This window comes from Neoarius graeffei, chromosome 5 (genome assembly GCF_027579695.1).
Source record: "Neoarius graeffei isolate fNeoGra1 chromosome 5, fNeoGra1.pri, whole genome shotgun sequence".
Taxonomy (NCBI): domain Eukaryota; kingdom Metazoa; phylum Chordata; class Actinopteri; order Siluriformes; family Ariidae; genus Neoarius; species Neoarius graeffei.
Genome location: NC_083573.1, coordinates 59685363 through 59698328, shown reverse-complemented (window position 1 = coordinate 59698328; position 12966 = coordinate 59685363). Strand labels below are relative to the sequence as shown.

Here is a 12966-nt window from a genome sequence, read left to right as displayed (position 1 = left end):
TCTAGGGCATGCCAGAAAATGCCAATAAAAGATGCGTTATGGATGTGACAGAAAAAGTATCACTTTTCTTGGGTGACTGTACATTTTTATCAGACTCTGTGAAATTGTAAACCTAATGTCGAAATGGAGATATCCATTTGATAGAGGGGTCCAAGGTGAATATTAAAAAAATCTTTGTTTAAAATATTGTATATTTCATGCAGGGTTTCGGAAGGAAAAGTCAGCGTTATGGATGTGACGAAATTCCGTTATGGATGTGACGCGTCTGAAATAGACATGGCATATGTTTAGAAAATCAGCAATTTAACCACCATAACCCTTTGAAAAACTCTCTAAATATCAGCTAAAACTATCAAAGTTCTTAAATAATATTTAGGATGGCTATTGTTTTGCTGTTTTGTGGATTTTAGCATACATTTCTGTGGCTTGTGGCAATAATATAGAATTGTACATGATCAAAGTTGATTTTAGCTTGGGGTTTACATTATAAGAAAGAAAGACTGACAGTGACATATTAGGTTGGTTACAAATTGGTTCAACTTATTCACATCTGTAAAATACAGGCCTAGGTGATATCTCTGGGAGTGGTTTTGATGTATTACATGTTGCTTTATTTTTGCATGGTGAGGTTGACATTTACATGGAATTGCCCTAAAACGGAATCACTCCTTTTTGGCTCAAAACCAAAAATCAATAAAATTCAAAATTTAAATATACAATGTAATAGTAAACAAGTTATTTCAAAACTCAAAATAAAATATGGGGGCGCACGTGGACACAGAACATGTAGGACGTGTGCTTCAGTGCTCTGAGGCTATGTGACCTATTTGTAACTTATTTCGGCAGAATATTCGACTGTACAGCTATTTCTATCGTATTATTAACAAGTTTAGAGATCACTCGACTGAGTTATGGCTACTTCACGACAGAAAGATTCGGGGAAATCCAAAAAGAGCCCTTCACAAGTCGGGGAGGCGGATACTAGCTCGCTACAGGAGATGATGAATGCTATCAGGGACGACATATGTGGTAAAATCGACTCGCTGTCCACTGAACTGAGATCGGAGATTGCAACAGTAAGAACCGAACTGAGAAGTGCGATAACACCATTGCAACAAAAAGTGGACACACACAAGGGCACTATCAGGGAGTTGGAACATGCTGCTTCAGACCAGGGTAATCGCTTAAGCGAGTTGGAGAATGTCGTGCAAACTCTGAAAACGCAAGTGCCGCAGCTGACTGCTAAATGCGAGGATCTGGAGGGGCGTTCGAGAAGAAATAATGTTAGACTGGTTGGAATACCGGAGAATGTGGAGGGCCCAAACCCGACCGAATTTGTCTCTGGACTGTTAGAGGATATTTTCAAACTCGACCATAAACCTATCGTGGACAGAGCGCACCGCAGTTTACGCCAGAAGCCCAAGAAAGATGATCCTCCCAGACTGTTCATCATTCGTCTACACTACTATCAAGATCGGGACCGGATTCTACGCAGGGCCGGAGAGCTTTCCCCAGTCGTCTACCAAGACAGGAGAGTGTTGCTTTTCCCTGACTACACAGCTGCTGTGGCCAGCAAACGCGGAGAGTCCAGGGAGGCAAAACGCCTGCTTCGTTCCATCAAGGAGGTGAAATTCAGGCTGGTGTTTCCAGCCCTGCTGAAAATAACGCTGCCTGATGGAACTTTGCACAAATTCGACGACCCCTCGGCCGCGGAGGAGTTTATCAAGTCCATTAAACCCCTTGGACTACCCGACACAGATAATACTGCCGATGGTGAGGAAATAACCGAGTGAACTATTTTCTTCTTCCAATATATGCGACAGGTTAATTTATTTAAGTTATCTGGTTTATGTCATAACTCAGTCTATATACTGAAATGCTGTTATGGTTCTTATTTGCCACTTGTTTGAATTACCCATTTAAGTGAAGTCACTGGCCTCTACGGCACGTAGGCGGCCCTGGAGTGAGCATGAGCAATTGTGCTACTTCAGTGTGTTCGTCGAGTTTAAGGGGGGGTAAGCGCGCGTCATGTTCAGTTGACGCTTTAGCAAGGGAGGGGTGTATTTTAACATTTTTTGTTTGTGTTTTCCTTTATTCTTTAATCTTGTGTGTTTTTGTTTTTCTTTATGCCTGCTTAAATATTTTTTCACTTATGTTGACAACCTGCAGTAGCCTACTTTTCAATGCCTTATCAAACATGTCATATGCAACAGTTCAATAGGAATGAGCTTAATTTTGTCAGCTGGAATTGCAGGGGTCTAAATGCATCAATGAAACGTAACAAAGTTCTGGGTCATCTTCGTAAATTAGGGGCACATATAGTTTATTTACAAGAGACACATCTAAAAGTGGTGGACCATATTAGATTGAGAAAAAAATGGATAGGTCAAATATATCACTCAAAATTTCAGGCCAAGGCGAGGGGTACAGCTATTCTCATACACAAGTCAGTCCCTTTTATCTGTTCTAATGTTCTAGCAGATCCAAATGGGAGGTATGTTATTGTCACTGGCAAAATACATAATACTCCACTTATCCTTGCAAATATTTATGGGCCTAATTGGGACGATCATAATTTTTTCAAAACTTATTTCTCTAAGCTCACAGATGTTGCAACGCATTCTCTCATTCTTGGAGGGGACTTTAACTGCTGGATCAACCCAGCCCTTGATAGATCCTCAACCAAAAAATACTCCTCATCCAGATCTGCACAATTAATTAAATCCATTATGGAGGAACTTCACATATCTGATCCATGGCGCTTTCTGTATCCAAATAGTAAACAATGTTCATTTTTCTCTCCTGTCCACCGGACATTTACACGTATTGACTACTTTTTAATACAAAATAATTTACTGCCCTCTGTCAAATCTGTAACCTACAATCCCATAGTAATATCAGACCATGCACCAATTTCTTTAACAGTAGCCTTTCAGGGACTTAACTCTACTCGTCCTCCTTAGCGATTAAACACACGCTTGTTATCTAGTGAAAAATTTCTCCAGTTTATATCTGCACAGATTAAAATGTTTGTAGAAATTAATAAAACTCCTGATATCTCTGCATCCACTCTTTGGGAGACATTGAAAGCATATCTCAGAGGGAATATTATTTCATATACTGCATTTGAGAGGAGAACAAGAGAGGACGAACTGTCTAAGCTGATAGCGAAAATTGGGGTAATTGACAGGCTATATGCAGCCAATCCTTCCCCTGATTTATATAAAGAACGCCTTACCTTACAAGCAAACTTTGACATTTGTTCTACACAGAGGGAGGAAGAAATGCTATTTAGGTCTAAATGTAAGTATTATGAACAGGGTGATAAGGCGGGACGGCTGCTTGCGCACCAACTCAAAAAAGAAGCATCTTCCCACCAAATACTCCAAATTAGGACCCCTATAGGGCCAACAACGGACCCAAAAGAAATTAATGATTGCTTTAAGGATTACTACAGCTTGCTATATACTCCAGAGCACACACCAGATTCTTCTGAATTTGATCTCTTTTTTGATTCCTTGGACATTCCAAAGGTGGATGAGGAGGCGGCCAGTAGTTTGGACCAACCTCTATCTGTGGAAGAACTTAAGATTGCAATGGCTTCAATGCAGGGCGGTAAATGTCCAGGGCCTGACGGCTACCCAGTAGAATTTTATAGAGCATTTTTTCCATTATTGGCCCCTTTGCTTCTCGATATGTACAATGAATCTTTTGAAAACCATATTCTCCCACCCACTCTCAATCATGCCACTATATCTTTGATTCTTAAAAAAAACAAAGACCCACTGGACTGTGCCTCATATCGGCCCATCAGCTTGTTGAATGTGGACCTAAAGCTACTTTCTAAACTGTTAGCACTTTGCTTAGACCCTATACTGCCGACCATCATATCCCCAGATCAGACAGGGTTTATTAGGACATAGGCATTCATTTTACAATCTGAGGCGCCTTTATAATATTATTTATAGTCAACCCTCATCCACCACCACCGAAGCCCTGATTTCTCTTGATGCTCTGAAAGCATTCGACAGAGTGGGCTGGCCGTACCTGTTTCACACTTTGCAACAATTTGGTCTTGGACAAAAATTTACCACCTGGGTTCAGTTGTTATACTCTGCTCCAAAGGCCTCTGTCAGGACTAATAATAACTTCTCTGAATACTTCCGCCTACACCGTTCCACTCGACAAGGATGCCCTTTAAGCCCACTTTTATTCGCTATAGCAATTGAACCTCTGGCTATCCTCCTTAGATCCAACCAAGATATTGCGGGCGTGTCTAGATCAGGTATAGAACATAAGGTGTCACTTTATGCTGACGATCTTCTGCTTTATGTGTCAAACATCTCCACATCCATACCTGCTGCACTTCAATCCCTCACAGCATTCGGCTCTATATCAGGCTACAAATTAAATCTTAGTAAGAGTGAGTTTTTCCCTATAAATGCTGCAGCTCGAGCATATCCTACTCACACTTTTCCATTTAAGATAGCAAATCACAGATTTACTTATCTGGGAGTGCAGGTCACAGAAAAGTTTCAGGACTTGTTTAAGTTTAATTTTGCAAGTTTGCTATCCCATGTACAAAATGACTTTGAACGGTGGTCAATTTTACCCCTATCACTGCCAGCTAGAATTAATTCTGTTAAAATGAACACCCTACCTAAGTTCTCCTATCTTTTCCAGACCATCCCCATATTCCTCCCGCAAACATTTTTTCGTAAGATTGAGAACGTAATAACAGAATTTATCTGGAACGGAAAAACACCCAGAATTCGTAAAGCGCTCCTCCAAAGGCCTAAGAGACTTGGAGGCATGGCATTGCCTAATTTACAGTACTATTATTGGGCTGCCAATATTAGAACCTTGCACTTCTGGTTGCATTTAGACACTCTCAGTCCACAGCCTACCTGGCTTCAGATGGAAGCTTTATCATGTAAACCCACTTCTTTGAAGGCCTTATTGTACTCCCCTCTCAGATTTTCTCTGTCTCCATACACTAAAAATATTTGTGTTAAAACCTCAATGAGAATTTGGAACCAGTTCAGAAAGCATTTCAATCTGTGTGATATTTCCATCCTCTCTCCTCTCACTTCAAATTTAGTTTTTCCACCTTCACTGATTGATGGAGCATGGTCCTTATGGTCTAGGTTAAGTATCAAATCTTTAAAGGATCTGTATATAGATGGGGTATTTGCATCATTTCAACAATTGTCTGAAAAATATTCCTTACCTTCATCACATTTCTTTAGATATTTACAGATACGCAGCTTTGTGAAATCCTTATATCCCAATTTCCCTAATGTGCCATCTGCTAACCCCATTGACTCCCTTGTAATACCTCTTCCTAATGCGAGGGGAATGATATCCTCTATTTATAATAGAATGTATGCCTTACGACCTGTCACTCTCAATCCAATTAAGACTCAATGGGAGGAGGATCTTGGAGAGGAGATCCCAGATGTCGAATGGGAATTAATCTTGCAACGAGTACATTCATCATCAATATGTGCTAAACATGGCGTCATTCAATGTAAGATTGTCCACCGGGTTCACTGGACTAGGGTTAAATTGAACCGTTTTTTTCCTGACATTGACCCCACATGTGAGCGGTGTCACTCAGCACCTGCGACACTGGCACATACACTCTGGTTCTGTCCCAAACTATTTGAATACTGGTCCAAGGTATTTGATATCCTGTCATACGTATTCGAACAAACAATTCCTCCTTCTCCATTTACTGCGTTGTTTGGTGTTCTTCCCTCTACAATCTCCCTATCCTCATATAAAGCTGATTTTGTTGCATTTATCACTCTAGTAGCAAGGCGTCTAATTCTGCTGAGGTGGAAGTCTCCTAACACCCCTTCATTCAGTTCCCTGATTAAAGATATCCTTTATTTTATGAAAATAGAAAAAATAAGATGGAGCATGAAGGGCTCTACCCGCAAGTTCACTAAAACGTGGGGATATTTGTCTGACTACATTGACGAGTTGAACCTCCCCTCTGTGACAGACTAGAACTGTGAGTACACTTTACAGACAATAGACTACTGTGGTAATATAGTTTCAAGGTTGCAGGCTTTGTGTATGTACTTGTTATTGCTGTTTTTTTTTGTTTTTTTGTGTTTTTTTTATTATTATTTATTTTATCTAGGTTTTATTATAGATTTTTTATTATTATTATTATTATTATTATTATTAATTTATTCATGTCATGTTTTGGTTATTTTGTGTTAAACTGTGTACCATATATGGTTGGTGGGTGGGGGGTGGTGGGGCAAGGTAGGGTTTGTTCTTTTATCATTGATCTGCTGCTTTATAATCAAGGTGTGGTATCATTCCTAATGTCAGCTCCACAAATTGCATCACTTATTGTGCTTTGGACATATCTTATACCTTTGTATTTACTCTTGGAAAAATCAATAAAGAAACCTTGGAAAAAAAATATATATATCTTGGTGCAATCATTGATAATTACATTTCTGGCGAAGATATGGCCCAATCAGTTATTCACAAGGTCAGCTCCAGGACCAAATATCTGGCTTGTAAATCAAAATACCTGGATGGCGAGACGATGAAGTTATTGGCTACCGCTCTGGCTCAGTGTCACTTCGACTATTCGTGTTCTTCTTGGTACAGTGGTCTTACTAAAAAAAAAACTAAGCACAAACTTCAAACGTGTCAAAATAAGTTAATTCGTGTTGTATTAAAACTCCATCCTCGTACCCACATTACTCCTGCCCACTTTATTCAACTTAATTGGTTACCAATAGAAAAACGTGTTGTCCAACTAAAGCTAAATCATGTTCATCAAATTGTAAATAATACCTCCCCTTCTTATGTCTCTTCGTTTTGTACCAATGTCAGCCAAGTCCATAACATCCGAACTCGAGCAAGTGTCGGGTCACTGGCCTTACCCAGGTTTAAGACCACACTGGGTAAGAGTACATTCAGGTACACGGGAGCTGCAGACTGGAATAGCCTACCCGCAAGTGTTCAAACGCTCACCAATAAACAAATGTTTAAGAAACAAGTCAAAAGGTTTTTATTAGAATCATTAAAAATGGACACTCTCATGTACTTTTAATATGTTTGTAAATTGTTATTCAATTTCTGTGATAACAATTGTGATATTTTGTGATATATAAAATGTGATAGTTATATTTCTTAAATTTATTTATTAATATTATTAATGTTATTTTTATACACTTTGTTTACTTATACATTTTTGTAATTTTTGTCCTCTATCATATTGTCACCATTTTGTAATTTTTTTATGAGGACCACAATGGAAATAAGTCATTTTATTAGACTTTTTTGTGTCATCCTCGGTTTTTTTTTACATGTCTTTACAATAATTAAATGTGTACTTTATTGTAAATGTACATGTGGAAAACCTAAATAAAATCGTGTCAGCCCTGTGATGACCTGGCGACTTGTCCAGGGTGTACCCCGCCTTTCGCCCGTAGTCAGCTGGGATAGGCTCCAGCTTGCCTGCGACCCTGTAGAACAGGATAAAGCAGCTAGAGATAATGAGATGAGATGAGATTTAGTTTGTTTTGTGGTGTTTTTCCTTTTTATTCAATTTTTCTTTGAAATGACATCCATTTGATTGCACCTTAGTCCAGTAGATGGCAGTAATACACTTTGCTTGTAAACTGCCATAAAACTTGACAGAAGAAGAAGACCTGGCAACCCTGATGGATGTCAACTGAGCATGCGCATTACAAAGGCCGCTAAAATTAACCCAGAGGTGGTTATTGTAAGCAGATGAATTAATGTAACGAGTTACATATGTCTTAAAAATACATTAAAATATTAAACTTTAGTGTACGTTAATGCTTTTAAATACTAGAGTTTTTTAAAAGTCCTCCGTAGTGGTTGGTGATTATCGTGGCTTGTTTCTCTTCACTGGAGGCGACGCGGCCTTTTCATCCTCGGTGTGGATTTGAGCGCTTGGCGGATTAGACGCCGTCATACTGCAGGTCACCGCACTGTGGGTCTGTCAGAGGACTCTTCCGGAACAAATACAAATAAAATGAAATACCCGTGCCTTTGTTTTGTCACTAAAGCTCGTAAATAAGCATTGTTGGCTGACTCTTAAACGTAAGCGGTGAACTTGTCAGCTTCTCTGAGTTAGCGGAGTCGGACCACATACACATCCTCACCGGGTTGTTTACATTTCTGCATTGAATAGCTGAGCGATGGAGGCTCCTCCAGTCACCGTCATGCCTGTTACAGGGGGCACCATTAATATGATGGAGTATTTGTTACAAGGTAAGTTTCAAATTTTTTTTAAACTAAACTGATTTTTAAAAAAAAATGATCAGCCACAGTATCTGAAGCGTCGGAGTGTCACGGCCGTGATTTTCCTTCCCAAATATTTCTTAAAAGAACTTCATCACACGCTTGTGAAATTCCTCTCTGCACTTAAGCCATCTGAAGCAGTGGGCAGCCATGCTAACAGCACCCGCAGTTGGGTGCCAAAGCCGTCCCATGTTAAGCTAACTGCATGTATTTGACCTGTGGGGGAAACCGGAGAACATGCAAAATCCGCGCAGAAAGGCCCCCACCGGCCGCGGGGTTCGAACCCAGAACCTTCTTGCTGTGATGCGACCGTGCTAACCACTACAGTACCGTGCTGCCCCTAGGATATCTGATCCTGTTCTGCATTAGTTCTAGACCGGTTTTGGGAACCTCGACCTACTGGAATACACAGTTGCCAACATTAACAAGAAAATCCTAATAGACCGAGAGGGGGATAGGTCTGTCTTTTTTTCTTTTTTTTTTTAACTTTTTTTTTTTTTAATAAACACAAAACCCCAAGTTTATAGGCATGATCGACATGGCATGTTTAATAAATTTCAGATTCCCCATCCCGGTGTCACGGTCTGAATTTACCACCAGTCTGAATTTACCAGGTAAATTTATACTGTAGCAGCCACGGTCTAACCTTACCGTAGTATAAATTTACCCACTTGGTATAATTGGGCCTAGTCTGAATTTACCAGCCTAATATGAGATTTATGTTCATACTTTAATTATTTACACTTTATCTTGATGAATATTGATTTGTTTAAGTAAGACTCCTCATGATTATAATAATTTAGTTATTCTCTCAAATTTACCAACTTGGTATAATTAGACTGCTGTCATTGGGCCTAGTTAGAATTTACCAGCCCAATATGATAGATTTATGATCATACTTGATCCACAAATAAATTATTTTCACTTTATCTTGATGAATGAATGACCCGTGTTTTAGTTCCAGTTTATGCACCAAGTAGGCTGATCAGGACCAGCCAGCAGCCAGGAATGATGAACTTTATCTTCATGAATATTGATTTGTTTAAGTATATCCAGTTTGTAGGAAGAAGGTAAGTTGGGTCATCTTTCTTTTGAAAATGGCGAATCGCTGGTCTCGTGCCTCTTTGGACTGTGTGTTTTGCTGATCTTCATTTTGTGACTGGGAAATGATTTTCCTCATCCATATTCAACAGCTTGTCTACTGATAATCAAATCTCACAACTGTAGTCACAATTCGCGTTCTATTAGTCCGCTCGGTACAAAATCGCAGCAAGAAATGGTAAATTTAGACTTCCCGGAAGTTGACCGGGGGAAAAAATAGGTCTGCGCACGATCAGACCGTGACACCGGCCCTGGAGTCGCTCATCCTGCACATTTAGTGTTTCTCTGCTCCAGTGCACTCACTTCAACTCAGATAAGCCTAATTATTTTTATATTGAGCAGGTCAAACACTAAGATGTACATTAGAGGGGGCACTGAAGTACCAGGGTTGGGAACCTGTGGCATAAATTTATACCACATGTAGCGGTTGAACTCAGCTTTCACTGTCATATATGCAGGAAAGGTTGTTGTTCTAAACACAGCTGAGTGTTTACACTTTGTGTACAATCATTGCAAAATTAACATAAGTGCATGTCTGGCCTACTCTAAATTTCCCGTAGGTGTGTATGAGGGTGTGAATAGCTGCATGTCTCTCTGTGATTGATTGGTGACCCGTCTGGGGTGTACCCCACCTCTTGCCCGATGTCAGCTGGGATTGACTCCAGCATTCCTGCAACCCAAAATGAAATGTCTGGCCTGCAGTCTGGTTCATGTCTGTCTTATGTTGCACGTTATAATAAACTGTCAACTGTAGTGAAAGATATTTACTGTTCAACATATTTGTAGATCTGAATATCAATACAGTATAAAATTAGTCTTTCTGCTTCTATTATTGATGTGAATGGAAAGGATAGACGAAATAACTAGTCTGTCCAAACATAAAACAAAAATACTTAATATAAAAAATATAAAATGAAGAAAAAATTAAATGGAGACACGGGACATCCTACCCTGTGCTTTTATTATTGAATTACCTGTCTGTTGATTATATTGGGCCTCTGAAAGTGAGGAACTAAGAGAAATATGCTGAGCAAATTCCAGGAAAAGCAAAAAGCAGCAGCTGAGAAAACGTCTAGCATGCAGCATGTAGAACATGTGTTGCAAATGATAAATACAGAATTCAATATATATATAGTTTTTACCCTCATCGGTTCCTGACTTTTTGGACACCTTGTAGATATGTCCAGTACCCTTTATTTTTTTTTTTTTATTATAAATACAACCTGAATAAGCACATGCCACCCTTTTACATGGAGTTTACCCATTTGAATATTCCCACTCAGATCAGCTAGACTGGTGGTTTTATGGTAGTACATGATCGTGTTGAGTTGCATGGATCAGCAGTATGTTGGTTTTGGTGGATGTGATTTTGCAGAGTATATAAGGTTAAAGTTTTGTGAATGAGGATCAAAAAAGATCATTTTGTAAGAGTACAGGGTTGAACAAGGTAAAGTTGAAGCAAAGTGAGAAGAACCACAAGCTAATACAAATGCATCTGTCCTGTTCTGCGTTCTCTTACCTTAAATGAATGGGCTTTTCCACCAGGTGAAATTTATACATTTTGTTCAGCTGATGACTGTTTTAGCCGAAATAGCAGAAAAGATTTCATGTGTTCTGTATTACTGTAGGTTCAAAAGCCACAAATGCTAGGGCACTTCTTAATAATATATATGTTTATATGTAATACTTGCCACCTTTTTTTTTCACAGGTAGCGTACTGGACCAGTCCTTGGACAGTCTGCTCCATCGGCTTAGAGGTTTATGTGACAACATCGAGCCAGAAAGCTTTGCTGATCATGAGCTTGTTTACCTTCTGAAAGGTCAGCAGGGAAATCCATTCATCCTGCGTGCCAGACGGTCACTAGCTCACCCTACTGCTCCCTGGCATCTCCGTTACCTTGGGCAGCCAGAGGTGGGTGATAAGAGTCGTCATGCCTTGGTACGGAACTGTGTGGATGTTGCAGCCTCACACAGTCTGCCTGACTTCCTCAATGAGATGGGTTTCCGAATGGATCATGAGTTTGTAGCCAAAGGGCATATTTTCCGCAAAGGGGCTCTCAAGGTGGTTGTGAGCAAACTGTCTCGAGTTCTTGTGCCAGGCAACACAGACAATACCGAACCTCTGTCTCTGTCCTACTTAGTGGAACTTAGTGTGTTGGCACCAGCTGGACAGGACACAGTGTCTGAGGACATGCGTAGCTTTGCAGAACAGCTTAAGCCACTGGTACACTTGGAGAAAATCGACCCCAAAAGGCTCATGTAGGTGCCCAAAGCCATCCTGACTGAACTTGAAGTGTCAGCTTTGAATTATTTGGAAGAAAGGGGCATCACCCTGAAATATCAAGTCTGGAAATAGTAAACTGAGCTCAATTACAATGTGCTTAATTTGCAGCTGAATAATTTGTCTATGCCAACAGGACCCTATTTTTGTAAACAATTTATTTTCTATGAATAAAAGAGATGCAACTTTGGATATCAGTGTGCTATTTAGTCTTGTCAAATGTTTGACTACAAGTGTGTAAATGCTATTTTAAGAATAAAAAATGCCTCATTTAGCATTGCATGTTTCTCTTACAGATGTCATTTTCTATGTCTGGTTTTTACACTGTTTTTGCACTAGGTGGCTCTCTAACCCTGTTTGATGCTTTTCCTGTTTCCTCACTGAGTGGCATATCTTTTATACCTCACAAGTGAGAGATGCAGTTGCTATGGCAATAATTAGACATGAGAGCTGCACCCCACCCCCACCACCAGTATCTCTAATTAGCTTTCTCAATTGCTTAATGATACATGGACCTGTGAAAGCTCTCCTTTCTTCCCTGTCAGAAAAGTGCAGATTTTTTTCCCCCCTTATCTGTTCTCATATCCACTATTAACTCATGAGAGCTGACACCAGAGATGGCAGCTAGAGATGAGGCCATTAGTCTTCCGGTGCTCCGACTGGGATCCCACTATTTAAAATGTATGAGAGAATTTCCATTAATTTCTGTTTTAGTACACAGACTTGTTTGAATGGAGAGAGGAATTACTGGAGTGCTCGAGTTTGTCTCGGATGAATTGAATTGATGTTGACTTCCTGTTCTAAAGGGGTAGATCGGGTATGTAGTATGTCTGGTACTGCAGAATCCTGTTGGCCCTGTGCTGTCTTGTTATTCAGTTTCATACAACCTAACAGTCATGAGCGGCATAAGAGAGAGACAAGGTCCCCCCCCTCAAAAAAAAAAAAAAAAAAGTGTGTGTGTGTGTGGGGGGGGAGTAGTACAATTTTAAAGAAAAATCCTCTCTATTACAAAGATTGAATACATTTATCTTAAGTTGTACTCTTACTTTTCACCCTTCATAACATTTCCTGGATTATCAGTAGTCCCTATGGAGCCCATTTTCCATATGCTGCATCTTTAACTTTATGTTGCCAGAATGGAAATTAATATTGCACCGGGACCAAAAATTCCCCTGTTACCTGTGAACATATGGGAAAATGGTATCATTCCAATTTTCCTCCTCCCTTGGAAGCATGATCACTGCTCGTGTTTGTGAATGTAATAAGTGGTGAGTGTATCC

General features: G+C 39.8%; 1 protein-coding gene across 1 annotated transcript; it reads left to right on the top strand.

The window, feature by feature from the left end:
• Positions 1–7683: 7683 nt before the first annotated feature.
• On the top strand, positions 7684–11883 carry med18 (mediator of RNA polymerase II transcription, subunit 18 homolog (yeast)). The gene is made up of 2 exons (XM_060922154.1): positions 7684–8274; positions 11115–11883. Exons 1-2 carry the CDS (start codon positions 8202–8204, stop codon positions 11666–11668), a joined length of 627 nt encoding a protein of 208 aa, XP_060778137.1. The 5' UTR covers positions 7684–8201; the 3' UTR covers positions 11669–11883.
• The last annotated feature ends 1083 nt before the right edge of the window (positions 11884–12966 follow it).

Coding starts and splice junctions, on each gene's coding strand:
- med18 (XM_060922154.1), top strand. CDS start 8,202: ATGGAGGCTCCTCCAGTCACCGTCATGCCTGTTACAGGGGGCACCATT. Junction 8,275..11,114: donor GATGGAGTATTTGTTACAAG/GTAAGTTTCAAA, acceptor TTTTTTTCACAG/GTAGCGTACTGGACCAGTCC.